The sequence below is a fragment of the Rhinoraja longicauda genome, chromosome 13, assembly GCF_053455715.1.
Source record: "Rhinoraja longicauda isolate Sanriku21f chromosome 13, sRhiLon1.1, whole genome shotgun sequence".
NCBI classification, from domain to species: Eukaryota; Metazoa; Chordata; class Chondrichthyes; order Rajiformes; family Arhynchobatidae; genus Rhinoraja; species Rhinoraja longicauda.
This window is the reverse complement of record NC_135965.1, coordinates 42,614,525-42,634,244: the sequence shown is the minus strand read 5'-3', so window position 1 is coordinate 42,634,244 and position 19,720 is coordinate 42,614,525. Positions and strand designations below refer to the sequence as shown.

Below are 19,720 nucleotides of genomic sequence, written 5' to 3'. Positions count from 1 at the left end.
CATTGTCTGAAAAGCATCTTGTTTTGTCCAGAAGTCATCATAAATCAAAATTAGTTTGTTTTTCTTTCTATTCCTTCTCAAAATGCCTCTGCACATTAGATATTCAAGAATAAACATCTGCTTCAGGAGAGGGCAAAGCCCAAATTATTGACTAACATCAGAATTGTCACCCGAAATGTTTCTGAGGTGATGTGAAGTAAAATGAGAAGGTTATTATTCAGTTTATAAAAAGTCTAAAAGTAAATTAAATGAAAAGGCTGATAATTAATTTGTCAATAGCACCTAAAGACTAACTTAGTATCTGCCTTTCAAAACCACCTGCAAAATATCTGCAGAAATTCACATATAGGAGCTTCCAACGTTTGTTATTTATAATTTAATTTTTTATTTTTTATTTTATTTTACACAAATTTACACAAGACACCTACAAACAATACAGGACAGTACAGGACATATATACCCCCCTCCCCATCCCCAAGGCTATAAACCCCCCCCAAAAAAAACAAAAACAAAAAAACATCTTTGTGTTCAAATGTTACATGTTAGCAACAGCAGCATACAAATATAAATAAATGATTATGACTGTGTAGACAATATTTTCAGTTAAAGGAAAAATCTTTAATAAAATCTATAAAAGGGTTCCCGGTCAGAACAAAGTTTCCACGGGCCTTGCACCGTTTATACCTGATCTTTTCCAGGGGCAAAAAGGAGAGCACCTCCTTTAACCACTGCAAAAAGGATGGTGCTTTTTTTGACTTCCAGTTAAAAAGAAGAAGCCTGCGAGCATTCAACAATGCAAATGCTAAACGTTTGTTATTTATATTGTATTGTATTTTATGTCATATTCTCAAAAAACAATTGCTACGAACAGAGATAACTTTGCAAGTCATTCATATTTGGCAGAGGAAAATAAGCAGGTAGGCATCAGATTATCGCTGTTATGGGTGCAGTTATTCGATAAGTGCCACGAATGCACAACTAATACAATTTAGACATTCTCCAAATAATGCAGAAGTGTGGCTACTAACACATGCAGATGATGGTCTCCCGCTGGTTACCCACCTGTGAGTGGAAGCAAGGATTGGCAGTCAGGGTGTCGTTCATATTTAGGTTCTCCATGATGATCCACGAAAGCAACTCACCTTTTAATCTGTTTAAAATACTGTAGTTCCAGGTCTCCTTCTTTTCCTATCAGAGCAATGTTTCCCTCCAGTCACAAATGCAAATTAAAAAGCCACCCTAAATACGCGCAATGTACTCAAAGGACAGACACAAAATGCTGGAGTAACTCAGCGGGTCAGGCAGCATCTCTAGAGAAAAGGAATAGGTGACGTTACGGGTTGAGACCCTTCTTCAGACCTTGGAGTAAGAAGGTTCTCGGCCCAAAGCATCACCTATTCCTTTTCTCCAGAGATACTGCCTGACCCGCTGAGCTAATCCAACCTTCTGATCCGTCTTCAGTTTAAACCAGCATCTACAGTTCCTCCCTACACATGGACTTAGAGGATTTCATTTACATCAGCAACTGAAGCAAAATCAGTTTTGTCTATTTACAAACTATAAAATGTGGTAGTGTATCAACAAAGGATTTCTACGAATACTTCCCCACACCCCTAACCTCCACCCATTATATTTGTTTCCATTCTTCACCAAAATGGAAATACATCTGGACCTAGAGAATTGGGTAAATGTAATGGTCTAAGCTTTGACTTGTTACAAAAAACACAAAGGCTCTCTTGGCGATATTTGTTTGGTAATAAATGATCAAATTTCAGAGTAAACAACTTATTTTGGAGTATGCATTGAATACCCAAAATACAAGACAAAAACATGACTTCTCAGTACCTCTTGAATGAATGAATGAATAAGTTTATTGGTCAAGTATGTGCATGTACAAGGAATGTGCCTTGGCGCTCCGCTCACAAATGACAACACAAACATACAGTTAACAATTAAGAATAAAGCATAACCACATCAAAACAATAAGGATACAACATTTAAATGATAATTTAAAACATGGGGATTGCAACTCAAATAGGAATGAAATAAAATATTTGCAGCTGAAAAACTAATATAAAATCCATAGACAGAAGTCAAAAATTTAGTTTTAATAGTAATATAATGCTCTGCACAATGCCTTTGAGACTGCATTTACTATTACTCCGCCATAAAACTAGATTTTCAATTCAACTAATTGCTACCAATTAACAAAAACTACAATTAAATCAAAGGAGACAATTTCAGATCTTAAAACACTAAATCCTAACATGAAATGATCCAGTAAAGTAATATTCTGGTACTTAAGTAAACCAAAAAAAAATTACATCAATATGTCCTCTTTTGTCAAATGTATTTATGTTCAATTCATAGCAAGGTTCAAACTTGTGTGATTATTGCTTGGGATGCAAATCATTCTTTTTTCCAAGCAATCAGTGAGTCATAGGATTACAGAAACTGCCCATTTGGCCCAATCAGTCTGTGCCAGCTTCTGTGTTCCACACAACCTCTTGCTATCCTGCCTCACCTAAATCCATCATAAGCTTCTTCCTCAAATGCCTGTCCAAACCTCCCCTTATCGGCGCCTGCACCATTAGCTTCAATGGCTCCCTCAGAGATCAGTATTGCAGAGAGCTCTGCCAAATGCTTAGCAATCTCCCCCACCTTCTTTTGCACCATTTTAGGAGCAGAAAGCACCTCAGTTTTAATTTGCAAGTCCTCTGCCAAAGAGCAAATGTAACTCTAAGGTAATGCTCTGAATCAAGTTATTACATTCCTATCCTTTATCTATAAGTTTAATGGCATGGACTTAGAAGCAACACTGTGAAGTGCAGACTTTTCAGATGCTACTGTACACTAATGCCACAACATGGCGGACATGAAACAATATGCCTTTTAGAAATCAAGAGCCTCGAACATTTCATCATTTAATTTTGTACCTGTTAAAATAACATTTATTGAAAGGCTTCACATTTATTTAATAATCTGAGATTCTACCCTCATAAAAATTCTGTAACAGTTGGTCCATACAATTTTCATGAACAAGATGCAAGTTTTACGATAGGCTAGGTATAATTGGAACTGTATTCTGTTTAATTCCAACACCAGATTTGTTCTGAAGACTTAATCACATTTTGTACCAGTATAATTATATTCTCACAGATACGGTTGAATTATGATTTGTAGGTAATTTCAACACTATTGTACTTCACAATGTCGAGTAGGTCGCTATGGCAACGAGTGACCTAGGATTTGCACATGATTCATTGATGGTTTCAATATCAGACCAAAGATCTACTGATCAATTTAACTACCAAGTTGCATTTCCAAACGGCTTGCTTCCTGCAGAAGTCAAAACAGTGCACAGCGTGAACTTCAGCCACATGGAAAATAATAAATCATACTAATCTATAAAAAGGAGGTAGCCGGGTTACAAACAAAAGGTGATCAGCCTTACGTTCAATTTTATTTTGGTTCCTAGCTATGTGCCAGCTAAATCCAGCAGGGGGCAGAGTAAAACAAAGGAAAGGGATTCTACTCACAGGAGTGCTGCCATCGGAAAGAGTGTTCATGCTGATGGAGGTGCTCATCTTCTCTGATGAGAGAGAAGGTGGTGACGGGCTGCGCTTCTCCAAGCAGCCATGACGGAGAGGCTCCTGTCGCTGCAAGTACTCACGCCATGCTCGCTGAATGCTGCGTTGTTGAAATAAAAGTGAGAGGCTCACCATTGGAATTACAATGGAAGTTTTAGTTTCGTTTAGAGATACAGCAAGGAAACAGGCCCTTCGGCCCACCGGGTCCACGCCGACCAGCGATCCCCGCATATGAACACTATCCAACAACCACTAAATTTTCACATTTACCAAGCCAATTTACCTACTGACCTCTACATCTTTGGAGTGTGGGAGGAAACCGAAGATCTCGGAGAAAACCCACGCGGTCACGGGGAGAACGTACAAACTCCGTACAGACAGCACCCATCGGGATCGAACCCGGGTCTCCGGCGCTGCAAGCACTGTAAGGCAGCAACTCTACCCCTGCGCCACCGTAAGCAGCAAAATTATAGGTTTATCCCACAGAGAAGGTGCTTGCGGAAATAATGATGGATGGATTTGTATCTATCATCACAATAAAATAAACTAAAGGTGTTTCAAAGTAAAAAATCAGGAGACAAAAAAAGAGTGATCTGAAAAAGGGTTCCGACCCAATATGTCATCTATTCTTTTTCTCCAGAGGCATTGCCTGTCCCGCTGAGTTACTCCAGCATTTTGAATCTATCTTCGGTATAAACCAGCATCTGCAGTTCCTTCCTACACATTTGGTCTACTCACGCTACAGCTTCTTATGTTCACGTGTTCTTGTATGACATTTTTGGTAACTGTATGATTAGCAAGCAGTTCTGAGCCACTGATCCAGAAAAATAAGTTTGAATGCTACAATGGCAACTTGGTATTTATTCTAAAATGTAGAAAAAGACTACCTTTCATAATAGTAACTGTGAAACCACCAGATTGTGATAGTAACTTGTTTAATTTTGTTTCTTCCATATTTGTCACTATTTAAAATAATCAATAAATTAAATATTTGGTCTGCATCTCATTGGTGATCCATCTACTTTCCCCTTCCATGAATGGACCTGTGTGTGTGTTTTTTAATTATTACTAGACCAAGTTGGGCCCAAACCTCTCCTGCATTGATGCAGCACCCTCTCCTCCCGCCCCCTCCCCCCCCCCACTCCTCCCTCCCCCTCTCCCTCCCTTCCCCCATCCCCTCCCCCACTCCATCCCCCTCAACCCCCCTCATCCTCCCTCCTCCCCCCCTGACCCCCTCCTTCCCTAGGAGATAGATTTAAACCTTAAAATGTTAATGACTCTAAAAATATAACACCGATGTCAATGAAACTTCTTCCATTAGCACCAAAGGGACGACGGTGAGTAAGGTGGGTCTAAAATTGTTGCGCTATCGTGTACCGTTTTGGCTGTAGTTCAGGAACAAACAAACTAACAAACAAGAGTTTTAGTATATAGATTCCAGCACTGATCAAGGACCTGAAATGTCTGCTTAGTTTCATTCCCTGTAGATGCTGCTTGACCTTCTGGATGTTTGTAACGTTTTCTGCTTTTCACGCAGAAATCCAATTGTACGTTCTCCCTGTGACCGCGTGGGTTTTCTCCGAGATCCTCAGTTTCCTTCCACACCCCAAAGACGTACAAGTTTGCAGGTTAATTGACTTGGAATAAATATAAAATTGTCTCTAGTGTGTGTAGGATAGTGTTAATGTACGGGAATCGCTGGGTGGTGTGGACTCGGTGGACCGAAGGGCCTGTTTCTGCACTATCTCTCTAAACTAAACTGTTACATCCTTGAAGAAAGGAAATAAATCTACTTTCCCACCTGGACTGACCCACAGGTGATTTGAGACCTCCCACAGTGATCAACCCATAATCTGTATCATTAGTTCAGGTGTGAACAACAGGTGTGGCATTACCCGCAATGGCCTCATCCCGTAAACAAAGAAAAATATCTCCACATTTAATTTTTTTAACCCTTATCTATACCAAATGCCACAAATTACAGTTTTTGCAATCATGCCCTTTCCGTGATAGTTTATGCCTTTTGGCATTTGCAACCGACACAGTTGTGTATATTACATTATTCCTGTTATTTGATTTTATACAGATTAATTACACATCAAAACTCCAAAAGTTAAAACTCCTGTAATTTTTGAAGGCTTTCTTTTAACCACCATCACTTAAACCAGCCACCATTTAAACCCAGCAAATTAAAGCAGCAAATGATTAGCTCTAACTTTTCCTTTCCTAAAGGGGATATGTACAGCATCGGACAGAGATACCTTAAAAATTCTTCAGTAGGTTGAGAAAAGGAGAGCAAAATGTGCTGAAATCCAGTGCTGGGGAATAAAGTTTGATAAAGGAGATGCAAGCAAGCATAGCTGATCAAATTAACAGAAGTTCTGTGGGTAAAACTTGGCACGGATTTGTAGACAATGAACCTTCTTGATCAGAAGTCAGAAAATATTTTGTCGAAGAACATTGCTTGTACATTTTCTCATTATTTTTCTTGACTCATTCCAAAGAATAAAGGTTCATTATTATAAACAAATGAACAATCCACTAATGGATTTTTTTTCCAAATATTCATTTACTTAATTAGTTTTTTATGAAAGCTCTCAGGTTTAGAAGACAATGGTTAGACTGGGGCCTTTTTTAATAGCTTTAATTTGAATAAGCTGTATATGAACATTGTATCCATGCTGCACAGAAGAGCCTTCTGTGAGGAGTATTTGGTTATTCTTATCTAAAGTGAACACACTTTTGGAAATCAAGTCAATTCAGATTTTGGCACTCACCGAGATATAATTGCTTCCAAGCAACAGTTTGTTTGATGGTAATGAGCAAGCGATTGATTTTCTTTGCTCTATTAAAACTTATATTGACTAAAATTATACGTTTTGTGAGCAACTCAAAAATTATAGTAATTATTCTCACTCATTACTTACATTTTTGCTTTTGATTCCGGCACCCCTCTGCTGATGTGACATTTTTCAATCTTGTTTCCAAAATCAATTGGAAGTTGATGGCTGCCAAGGAAAAGTTATATATTTATTTCCCACAATGAAACATTAAATTCTCACCACTTAATGAGGCAATATTGCCGATGTGATCTTTTTTGCAAGCCAACACTTCTCAAAGTGCTGAATTGCACCGTACTACAAAGCCATGGCTGTGAACATTCTAGAACTTTGTTCATGCACTCAAGTGGCTCGAATAATTTGGATAACGTGACACATCACAGCGCATTCCAATCGTGCTTTACTTTGGCCTTTAGAGATACAGCGTGGAAACGGGCTCTTTGGCCCACCAAGTCCATGCCGACCAGCGATCACCCCGTACACCAGCACTATCTTACACACTAGGGACAATTTAAAATTTACAGAAGCCAATTAACCCACAAACCTGGACGTCTTGGGAATGTGAAAGGAAACCGGAGCACCCAGAGAAAACTCATGCCATTCAGACAGCACCCGTAGTCATGATCAAACCCGGGTCTTTGGAGCTGTAAGGCAGCAGATCTACCACTGTGCCTTTACCTTTCCAATTCAAAAATGTCCAAGCAAACGTTAGCAGAATAGTTGGCACGTTTTCAAGAGGATGGAATACCTAGAATCCAATTATCATGAATAGAAACATAGAAACATAGAAAATAGGTGCAGGAGTAGGCCATTCGGCTCTTCGAGCATGCACCGCCATTCAATATGATCATGGCTGATCATCCAGCTCAGTAACCTGTACCTGCCTTCTCTCCATACCCCCTGATCCCTTTAGCCACAAGGGCCACATCTAACTCCCTCTTAAATATAGCCAATGAACTTGCCTCAACTACCTTCTGTGGCAGAGAAATCCACAGACTCACCACTCTCTGTGTGAAGAAATGTTTTCTCATCTCGGTCCTAAAAGACTTCCCCCTTATCCTTAGGCTGTGACCCCTGGTTCTGGACTTCCCCAACATCGGGAACAATCTTCCCGCATCTAGCCTCTCCAACCCCTTAAGAATTTTATATGTTTCAATAAGATCCCCCTTCAGTCTTCTAAATTCCAGCGAGTATAAGCCTAGTCTATCCAGTCTTTCTTCATATGAAAGTCCTGCCATCCCAGGGATCAATCTGGTGAACCTTCTCTGTACTCCCTCTAAGGCTAGAATGTCTTTCCTCAGATTAGGAGACCAAAACTGTACACAATACTTCAGGTGCGGTCTCACCAAGGCCCTGTACAACTGCAGCAGAACCTCCCTGCTCCTATACTCAAATCCTCTTGCTATGAATGCTAACATATCATTCGCTTTCTTCACTGCCTGCTGCACCTGCATGCTTGCTTTCAATGACTGGTGCACCATGACACCCAGGTCACGTTGCATCTCCCCTTTTCCTAATTGGCCACCATTCAGGTAATACTCTGCTTTCCTATTCTTGCCGCCAAAGTGGATAATCTCACATTTATCCACATTATATTGCATCTGCCATGCATTTGCCCACTCTCCTAATCTATCCAAGTCACTCTGCAGCCTCCTAGCATCCTCCTCGCAGCTAACATTGCCACCCAGCTCGTGTCATCCGCAAACTTAGAGATGTTGCATTCAATTCCCTCGTCCAAATCTCCTATGTGGGACCTTGTCGAAGGCCTTCTGAAAGTCCAGATATAACACATCGACTGGTTCTCCCTTATCCACTCTACTAGTTACATCCTCGAAAAATTCTATAAGATTCGTCAGGCATGATTTGCCTTTCATAAATCCATGCTGACTTTGTCCGATGATTTCACCACTTTCCAAATGTGATGCTATCACATCTTTAATAACTGACTCTAGCATTTTCCCCACTACCGATGTTAGGCTAACTGGTCTATAATTCCCCGTTTTCTCTCTCCCTCCCTTTTTAAAAAGTGGGGTTATATTAGCTACCCTCCAATCCTCAGGAACTACTCCAGAATCTAAAGAGTTTTGAAAAATTATCACTAATGCATCCACTATTTCTGAGGCTACTTCCTTAAGCACTCTGGGATGCAGCCTATCTGGCCCTGGGGATTTATCGGCCTTTAATCCATTTAATTTACCTAACACCACTTCCCGACTAACCTGGATTACCCTCAGTTCCTCCATCTCGTTAGACCCCCGGTCCCCTGCTATTTCCGGCAGATTGTTTATGTCTTCCCTAGTGAAGACAGAACCAATGTAGTTGTTCAATTGGTCTGCCATCTCCTTGTTCCCTATGATCAATTCACCTGTTTCCGACTGCAAGAGACCTACATTTGTCTTAACTAGTCTTTTTCTACCAGGTGAGACAGAGGTTCACCTGCACCTCCTCCAACCTCATCTATTGCATCCGCTGCTCTAGATGTCAACTTATTTATATCGGCGAAACCAAGCGCAGGCTCGGCGATCGCTTCGCTGAACACCTGCGCTCGGTCCGCATTAACGCAACTGATCTCCCGGTGGCCCAGCACTTTAACTCCCCCTCCCATTCCCAGTCTGACCTCTCTGTCATGGGCCTCCTCCAGTGCCATATTGAGGCCCGCCAGGAAATTGGAGGAGCAGCACCTCATATTTCGCCTGGGCAGTTTGCGGCCCGGTGGTATGAACGTCGACTTCTCCAACTTCAGATAGCTCCTCTGTCCCTCCCTTCCCCTCCTCCTTCCCAGATCTCCCTCTATCTTCCTGTCTCCACCTATATCCTTCCTTTGTCCCACCCCCGACATCAGTCTGAAGAGGGGTCTCGACCCGAAACGTCACCCATTCCTTCTCTCCCGAGATGCTGCCTGACCTGCTGAGTTACTCCAGCATTTTGTGAATAAATCGATTTGTACCAGCATCTGCAGTTATTTTCTTATATTTTTCTCTTCACATATCTATAAAAGCTTTTGCAGTCAGTTTTTATGTTCCCTGCCAGCTTTCTCTCATAATCTATTTTCCCTTTCCTAATTAAGCCCTCTGCTGGACTCTGAATTTCTCCCAGATCTCTGGTATGATACTTTTTCTGGCTAATTTATATGCTTCATCTTTTGTTTTAATACTATCCTTGATTTCCCTTGTTAGCCACGGATGCACTACCTTTCCTGGTTTGTTCTTTTGCCAAACTGGGATGAACAATTGTTGTAGTTCATCCATGCAATCTTTAAATGCCTTCCATTGCATGTCCACCGTCAACCCTTTAAGTATAAATTGCCAGTCTATCTTGGACAATTCACGTCTCATACCCTCAAAGTTACCTTTCTTTAAGTTCAGAACACTTGTTTCTGAATTGACTTTGTCACTCTCCATCCTAATGAAGAACTCCACCATATTATGGTCACTTTTGCCCAAGGGGCCTCGCACAACCAGACTGCTAACTAACCCTTCCTCATTACTCAATACCCAGTCTAGAATGGCCTGCTCTCTTGTTGGTTTCTCGACATGTTGGTTTAGAAAACCATCTCGCAAACATTCCAAGAAATCCTCTTCCTCAGCACCCCTGCCAATTTGGTTCACCCAATCTATATGTAGATTGAAGTCACCCATTATAACTGCTGCACCTTTAGTGCACGCATTTCTAATTTCCTGTTTGATGCCATCCCCAACCTCACTACTGCTGTTAGGTGGCCTGTACACAACTCCCACTAGCGTTTTCTGCCCCTTAGTGTTTCGCAGCTCTACCCATATCGATTCCACATCCTCCGAGCTAATGTCCTTCCTTTCCACTGCGTTAATCTCCTCTCTAACCAGCAACGCTACCCCACCTCCTTTTCCTTTCTGTCTATCCTGAATATAGAATATCCCTGGATGTTGAGCTCCCAGCCTTGGTCACCCTGGAGCCATGTCTCCGTAATCCCAACTATATCATAATCATTAATAACTATCTCCACATTTAATTCATCCACCTTATTACGTATACTCCTTGCATTGAGACACAAAGCCTTCAGGCTTGTTTTTATAACACTCTTGCCCCTTATATAATTATGTTGCAAAGTGGTCCTTTTTGATGTTTGCCCTGGATTTGTCTGCCTGCCACTTTTACTTTTCACCTTGTTACCTATTGTTTCTACCCTCATTTTATACCCCTCTGTCTCTCTGCTCTTGTTCTCAATGTATGTTTGCATGAGCTTTAATACAGTATACGTTTCCTCCCATTATTGGATCACAGCCTTCAGCCAGATGAAATGGTTGATGTTGATAAAGCTCCAGCACTTACATGGGGCCAAGCACTAACTGAGAGAGCAATAACTTAATAGAGCAATAACTGAGCAATCTCCTTCCTCAGCATGCATTCAATCTAATGAATTCCCCAGTCTTTCCATGAAGCAAGTCAGAGGTTAACCGGAAACAGGTCTATCCAATAGGCGATTGATACAAAAGATGTCCAAAAAGTAGATTTGTTAACTAAGTTACACTACCATCAGAGTTTTTTGTTTCCATCACCGACTGGAGTTTAATGCAAGTAAATGCGAGGTGTGCATTTTACAATGTCAAACCAGGGCAAGATCTTCACAGTGAATGGTAAAGCCCTGTGGAAGGTTGCAGAGCAAATGGATCAAGGAGCACAGGTACATGGTTCCCTGAAAGTGGCCTCACAGGTGGATAGGGTGGTCAAGGAGGTTTCGGTACATTGGCCTTCTATTGACTATAGACATTGGGACGTTGTGTTACACTTATACAAGATGTTGGTGGGGCTGCATTTGGAGTATTGTGTTTGGTTTTGGTCACCCAGCAATCGGAAGGATGTCATTAAGCTAGAAAAAATACAGAGATTTGCAAAGATGTTGCCAGGACTTGAGGGCCTGCATTAGAGGGAAAGGTTGGCCAGGCTAGGACTTTATTCCTTGGAGGGCGGGAGGCTAAGAGGTGATCTTATGGATATGTATAAAATCATGAGGGGACTAGATAGGGTGAAAGCACAGAGTCTTTTACCCAGGCTAGGGGATCAGGAAAAAAGTTAATCTAACACGCAAGGTCAACATTTAAGGAAATCTTTAAGAAACCCAAGCCAATTTTTGCACGGAAAATATGGAACGAGCTGCAAGAGGAGGTCATTGAGGCAGGTACTATAAAATCACTTGGCCAGATGTATGGCGAGGAAAGGTTTGAGTGATGTGGGTCAAACTCACAGGCAAATGGGACTACCTTTGATGGGGCATCTTGGATAGCATGGATGAGTTGGGCTGAAGGGCCTGATTCAGTGCTGTATGACTCTATGACTCCAACTGACAAAAGCATCCCACGCTTATAAATTAAATGAGACACCTCCTACTTCAATATTAACTTCAGTCCTTTGTATGTGATTACATACCCGATTCAATTGTACCTTTTATTTTTACTACATTGCGATTCTCCTTTTTCCTTCTGATTGCATGCGCCTTCTGATTTTGCAGTCTAGCTTTACCTTCAGTTGTACTGTCTCATCATCAAACCAGCTGCACCTCTTCCCAACTGACTTGTCAGGCATATTTCCCTCAGCAATTTTAATGGAATTTAAATAAATATTTTTGCTGCTTTCCTCATGCTCTGCTGGCTTCATACTGATTAGGGACAGCCTCTGTGACAAACAGACTCACTTTTGAACAACGTACTTTGCATCATGGACTTGACCCAGAGTGTTCTCCAGTCTCTTCAATTCCTCCTGCAATGCAAAAACAAAAATCAATCAGCAACAGAAAACTAAACACAATTTCAGCTGATCTTAGTGAGCAAATTCTAATTCCACCTGCCCCTCCCATTTTGTATAATCTCTACAAAACACCACTGGCCAATTGACAAGTTGGATGGGCATCACACCCTCCAGCACACGGGTGCCAATAGTCCTTTTTATCACGAACACAGAAGCAGTTCTGAACTGTGCCAATTTCTGTGGTGCTAAATTTGGTCCAGCTATCCTGAAAGGCAGATTTAGCAGCAGCTGAGAATTCCACATGGGTGAGTTTTGTTGCACTTCCCCCCCAAAGACCTAAACATAATTCTGACACCGCTGCATATGCGTAAACCTCACATGAATAATTATGGCAAAGTTACAACTGTAACTTTGCCAGCCTGTCTGAGATTATCACTAACGCCGACAGATGTTCTGTGGTAAGCCTGCAATGCTAAAAGCCAATTACCAGCTTATATATGCAGGCTGACAGCTCAGCCTGTCACTGGCCTGGCAGCTCAGCCTGTCACTGGCCTGGCAGCTGAATGGCAAGCTGGACATTAGCAACACCAGTTGATACCACTTTCCCCACAGCATTTTCCATCAAGGGTAGTGTGTAAAAATCTTTCTCTGTGAGTCACAGGCTGAGCAAATTCAAATTTGACATTGAGCTTATTTAAAGTCATTCCATACAGAAAGAGATTTCACAACAAAGAAATATTTGAAAATGCTGCAACTATACAAGTAGTAAGCATGGGTAGAGAGCAGTCCTGAACTACTATCTACCTCATTGGATATCTTTGATCGGACTTTACAGGCTTAACCTTTCACAAAATGTTATTCTCTTATCATGTGTCTATGCACTGTAAATGGCATGATTGTTATAGACCTTTCTTCAGACAAGTCTCAACCCGAAACGTCACCCATTCACTCTCTCCAGAGATGCTGCCTGTCCCGCTGAGTTACTCCAGCATTTTGTGTCTACCTTCGATTTAATCCAGCATCTGCAGTTCTTTCCGATACATTTTGTCGGTTCGATTGTAATCATGTAATGTCTTTCCGCTGACTGGTTGGCACGCAACAAAAGCTTTTCACTGCACCTCGTTACATGTGACAATCAACTAAACAAATAAAAATACAATATGACATTCTGGGGAGACCACATTAAAGCTTATTGGTATATTTCAGCATTTTTTACTTTTACTGCTTATGTTGAATCTTAATGGATGCCATTAGGATGGAAATGATGCAGAGAAGATTTACAAGGATGTTGCCAGGACTCAAGGACCTACGCTACAGGGAGATGTTGGGACATCTAGGACTTATTTCTTGGATCGCAGAAGGTCGAGGAGTGATCTTGGAGAGGTATAAAAAACCAGGAGGGCAACTGATAGGGTGGCTGCACAGAATCTTTTACCCAAGGAAGACAAATAAAGACCAGAACTACTAGGTTTAAGGTGTGAGGGGAAAGATTTAACAAGAACCTGCGGGGCAACATTTTCACACAGAGGGTTGTGGGTATATGGAACAATGTGCCAGAGGAAGTAGTTAAGGTGAGTACAATAACAATATTTAAAAGTCAGTACATGGATAGGAAAGGTTTAGTGGGATACTAGACCAAGTGGACCCATTGGGCCCAAACCTCTCCTGCATTAGTGCAGCATCCTCTCCGCCTCCCCCTCACCCTCCACCCCTTCCCCTCCTCCCTCCACCTCCCCCCCTCCATCCCCCTCAACCCCACTCCCCCCCCTCCCTTCCCCTTCCCTCCCTAGGAGATGGATTTAAACTTTAATATGTGAATAACTTTAAAAATATAACACCGATTTCAATGAAACATCTCCCATTAGCACCAAAGAGACGACGGTAAGGTGGGCCTAAAATTGTGGTGCTATTGTGTACCGTTTTGGATGTAGTTCATGAACAAACAAACAAACAAACGAGTTTTAGTATACAGATGTACTAAATTGCAGGCAAATGGGACCAGCTGAGATGGGACATCTTGGTCCCATTGACCTGCCTGTTTCCATGCTATGACAAGAAAAGATTTCTGGTCAATGCACCTGTCATATTTAAATTACAGAGAAGAACCAATGCTATTTCTACTCTTTGACTCCCAGCATCCACAATTGACTTGTTTCCGCCAAAGTTTATGCATTCTGAAGTGTCTGATGCCAGCCTTATGTTCAGCTGGGCCCCACTGCACACACATCCTGTGTTACGCTGAAACATCAGGAAACAGTGCATGCACAAAGCAGGAGCTTCTCGTTGATCTTTGAACCCTGCTGGCGACTATTATGTATAAATGAGCCAAAAATTGGCACAAGGAGCACAATTTTCCAAGTCTTCCAATTACGCAGAAGCTGACAACATGGTAAATAATGAGCAAAGCAACAAAGGTCAGATGTAATAAGAACTTCAGACAACAAAGTTTAGAAGTGTGTTACTGGTGGATTGGCCAGACTCACAGCAGAAACTATTCCATGCAAATAATGCTCCATTTTGCTAATTGCATGAGCTTTTTAGGGATAGCAATCTGAAGTTCAGTTTATAACCTATTGATAATTAGATATGTAGAATCAAAATCTGTTATTAAGATACTGTTTGAGTTGCATAACATCATTCGTTCTTCTGCATTATTCAAAGATGACAGGTGTATGTGAAAAGAATTTCGGCAAGCTTTATTATCCTCTTCTCTTATAATGGTGTTTAAGTTTAAGAACTTTTACATAACATTTGAGCAAAACATCACTACCAATTCCGCTTCTGAGTGAATTGCAACGAATTGTGGATGCAGCACAAACCAACATCCCTTCCATTGATTCCATTTATACCTCACGCTGCCTCGGCAAGGCCAGCAGCATAATCAAGGATGAGCAGCACCCTGGCCACTCCCTCTTCTCTCCTTTCCCATCGGGCAAAAGGTATAGAAGTGTGAAATGCCAACCTCCAGATTCAGAGACAGTTTCTTCCCAGCTGTTATCAGGCAACTGACTCAACCTATCACAACGAGAGAGCAGTGCTGAACTACCATCTACCTCATTGGTGACCCTCGGACCATCTTTGATTCGACTATACTAGCTTCATCTTGCACCAAATGTTATTCCCATATCATGCATCTGTGCACTGTGCATGGTTCAATTGTAATTATGCGTTGTCTTTCCGCTGACTGGTTAGAACGCAACAAAAGGTTGTCACTACCTCGGTACACGTGATAATAAACTAAACTGAACTGAACTGAGGCATTTGCACCGAGTAATGATTTTATCTATCTGCGTCAAAACTCGTTGTTGCAGCACATTTTGCAAGCACAAATTATTTTAGATTCCCTGCCTCCAGTTTTCATTCAGAACAAATAGAGTAAATACATTTTCTAAATAGTATTTCTGAGACCTGAGAGTAGTTGGACCAGTCCAGACCTTTTAGAAACAAATAAACAACAGGCATTAAATCAGAAATTGATTAAATTAAACAAGAATTGGGTGATATATATGTTTATTTAGTCTGGTTTACAATGCTGAAGTGATACAAAATCCATTCCTTGATATAAGGGTTTAATTAATCGTAAGAAGCAGATGAGAAATTAGTTCAATGGTGCGATATTGTCACATGGCAAAAAAACAGTCCAGTAGAGTATTGCCATACCTAAGCACATCCCGATTGGAAAAGTGTACAGAAATAGTCCACTGAGCCTGCCTGCAAGAGTCGCCATGTTTTGGTGCCATTTTCAGAGTCCAGTCCACACTCTAGTTCTTCTGAGCATTTCCCGGTCCGGATGCGTACCAGGCTGCCACGGGCCTCCAGCCGTCGCCATCCATGGACGTGTGGATCGACCTGCAAACCGACGTCCCTCAACTTGCCCGTCCGTCTTTGTGCCCCGGGGACGCCTCCCACCACTGGCCTGGAAGGCGCGGTAGTTCCCTCTCCTACCGGCCCTGCTCCTCGCCCATTGTGTCCGTCGTCATCGCCGGCTCCATCCTCCCGGTCTCTGGTACTCGGGCAACAGCAGGGCCCGCTTGGCAGCTTATCCCTTACTGAGCGCGGCCCTTAGTGCTTCCGGCCATGTCAGGTCACACACATAACCAGTCATATTTGACCTCTGACCTTAAGCAAACATTGGCAGCATAACACATAAAAATTTCACTTGATCAACTTCGACATTTATAAGTCATATATTACAGTACAAAACAATATACCAGTAATGCTTTCAGAATTAGAAGAGATGTATGACACAATTTTTCACATTTTTGGTCACACATGTGACTAAGAATGGCCCATTATTGCACCAGAGGCCTGCCTGCCACAACTCAACCATGGATCAGTGAAATGTATAGGAGTCTGAAGAAGGGTCTCAACACTAAACGTCACTCATTCCTTCTCTCCAGAGATGCTGCCTGTCCCGCTGAGTTACTCCAGCAATTTTCTGTCTATCTTACATGGAACAGTGAAAGCTGTGAGCCCCAGGGCTTGGGCAGTAGGCCAGAGGCCTCACCTCAAATAGTCTCTTGGCCTTTCAACAGCTCACAGCAACCAAAGGTCTCAAACTCCTCATAAACGTTTTCTGTTAAAACCACAAAGATTTCCATGATTTAACTACTAATTATTAAAAATTAAAAAGAAACCAACTACTTACAAACATGGAGACACAAGAGAACGCAAATGCTAGAAGCTTGATTAAAAAGCGAAGTGCTAGAGGAACTCAGCAGGTCTGGAGGGAAATGGACAAATGATCAGGTCAGTCCATTCTGAAGATCTGGCGGAAAGCCACCGTCATTGCGCTACCAAAACCAAACAAGCCTGCGGACGACCCAAGGAACTATCGGCCCATCTCACTCCTCTGTGTCCCGTACAAGCTCCTCGAACGGCTTCTCCTGGCCCGGTTCGATCCAATCGTCGACCCTCAACTACCCGCTGAACAAGCCGGATTTCGGCGTGGACGCTGCACCACCCACCAAACAGTCAAGCTGGCCAATGACATCGAAGACAGTTTCGAAAAGGGTCACAAGGTGGGCATCACACTGGTGGGCCTCACCGCCGCTTATGATACTGTGTGGCACCAGGGCTTGATCTTGAAGCTCCTCCGAACCATCCCTGACCGTCATTTAGTGCGGTTCCTTGCCAACATCCTTGCCAACCGCAGTTTTGTACTCAAGACCAGCGACGGACAATCTAGCCGACTGCGGCGCCTAAGAAACAGAGTCCCCCAAGGCTCGGTACTGGCCCCCATGCTCTTCAATCTCTATATCAGCGACCTGCCACGCACGACCTCGCGCCAGTATGGATATGCAGATGACTTGGCCGTACTGCACTCGGACAAGAGTTGGTCAAATGTTGAGGATGTGCTCTCGGCGGATATGGAACTTGTCGCGGGCTACCTTAAGACCTGGAGACTAAAACTGAGTATGGCAAAAACCACCACAACGGCCTATCACCTGAACAATAAGCTCAATGCCAGCTACCCGTCACCCTCAATGGGTCACCCCTACCCTACAACCCATTTCCTACATATCTCGGGGTGAAACTAGATCGGCAGCTGACCTACAAGCAACACTTTGAAGCTCTCCATGCTAAAGTCTCGGCACAGAACAACCTCCTGCGTTGCTTGGCCGGATCGTCATGGGGCGCCAGGACATCTACTCTTCGAACCAGTGCTCTTGCACTCGTGTACAGCGCCGCTGAGTACGCCGCCCCAGCATGGTGCCGCAGCGCTCATACCAGCAAGCTAGACGCCACCGTCAACGACACCATGCGGATCATCACTGGCTGCCTACGCCCTACTCCGACGGATCTCCTGCCGGTGCTCGCAGGTATCGCACCCGCCAAGCTTCGCAGAGAGTTCTTCACTCATAGGCTGGTGTGCAAGGCCCCATCGGACGCCAAACATCCTTTGCACCACCTCGCCCAGGATTCACAGCAACTGGGACCTCAATGCCTGTCATCTCATCACCCTTTCTCCCGTCATGCAGCGACCCTCTGTGGCTCCGGTTTCAACATACTAGGAGCATGGAGAACCAGCTGGGAACAGACATCGCTACCTCAATTCACTGTCGCACCGAACACCACAGCCCCACCCGGCTCGGACACGCCCCGCAAAGAGTGGGTCGCCCTGAACCGGCGCCGACAGGGATCGGCCGGTTCAACGCCAACGTGCATCGTTGGGGGTTGCGTCCATCAGCAGCCTGCGTGTGTGGAGCAGACTAGCAAACAGCTGGTGGAGGGGTAGACCTCACGGCCCTCGACAACAGCACATTGCACTGGCTATAGCGCCTGGAGGTCGTAACATAATTTCTGCTGCCTCAAACGCAAGAAGCAGGAGGTCAGGTATCCTCTTCAATCTGAAGAAGGGTCCCGACCCAAAATGTCATCTGTCTATTTCCTCCCCACAGATACTGCCTGACCAACTGAGTTCATCTAGCAGTTTCTTTACTAATTACAAACATGCTTAGGTGTTTAAGAACAAAATAAAAAATATGAAATAACCTGCACTTGTTTTCGATGGAGTAATGTATTAACAATGGGATTACATACTGATTTATCTCATCCATGGTGCACATGGAGTTGATGGGATAAATGTCATGAGTATTCAGCCCTGCAGCTAAGTATTATACCATTAAAACAAATTAGATTTCCTTGTGACATTGGAACCTGCCATTTTGGTCCTTCAAGTTTTGCTGGCTCACAGAACTATCTCTTTCACACTAATTTTCCCTGTAACCTATTTCCACCAATTATCATCAACTCTCACTACACTTAACCACTAACCTACACCAACGGGACAATTTAAAGCAGTCAATTAATCTATCATCTGACACATCTTTGGGATGTGGGATGAAATTGGAGCAGCTGATGGAAATCCAAGAGTGTCACCAGGAGTTTGTGCAAAATCCACTGACAGACAGCATCAGAGGGCAGAATAGAGCTGGGATCACTGAGGCAGTGAGAAAGCAGCTCTGCTAGCTGTGTCACTGGAATGCAATATCTACGAGATGAGTAACTGATCCTCAATTAATTGAGACACGTGTAGAGCATAATTCCAGAAATTGACAAGAAGTACTGCATCTTGTCCCAGGAGATCCCTGACATTGTGGACATACAATATTGGATGTGGAGGGAAATGGGGAAAGGAGGGGAAGGGAGGGAGAGAGAGAGAGAGGGGGGGGGAGAGGGAGAGAGAGAGAGAGAGAGGAGAGAGAGAGAGAGAGAGAGAGAGAGAGAGAGAGAGAGAGAGAGAGAGAGAGAGAGAGAGAGAGAGAGAGAGAGAGAGAGAGAGAGAGAGAGAGAGAGAGAGAGAGAGAGAGAGAGAGAGAGAGAGAGAGAGAGAGAGAGAGAGAGAGAGAGAGAGAGAGAGAGAGAGAGAGAGAGAGGAGAGAGAGAGAGAGAGAGAGAGAGAGAGAGAGAGAGAGGAGAGGAGAGAGAGAGAGAGGAGAGAGAGAGGAGAGAGAGAGAGAGAAGAGAGTGAGTAAGAAAAAAGAGAGTAAGAGAGAGAGAGTGTGAAAGGGAAAAAGTGTAAAAGGGAAAGAGAGAGGGGTAGGATGAGAGAGGGAGAGATGGGGG

At 43.1% G+C, this 19,720-nt stretch overlaps 1 protein-coding gene across 2 annotated transcripts in view; it reads right to left on the bottom strand.

Annotated features, from left to right (window-relative positions):
- The window catches only part of schip1 (schwannomin interacting protein 1), a 558,202-nt gene that overhangs the window by 430,798 nt on the left and 107,684 nt on the right, over positions 1-19,720 (bottom strand). Inside the window, exons 2-4 of one of the 2 annotated variants that reach the window (XM_078410855.1) lie at positions 12,099-12,163; positions 6,518-6,598; positions 3,540-3,690 (exon numbers count right to left, since the gene is read on the bottom strand). In XM_078410855.1, coding sequence (XP_078266981.1) covers positions 3,540-3,690; positions 6,518-6,598; positions 12,099-12,163 — 297 coding nt within the window. The remainder of the gene's footprint in view (positions 1-3,539; positions 3,691-6,517; positions 6,599-12,098; positions 12,164-19,720) is intronic. The other variant, XM_078410856.1, reaches the window with a different exon arrangement.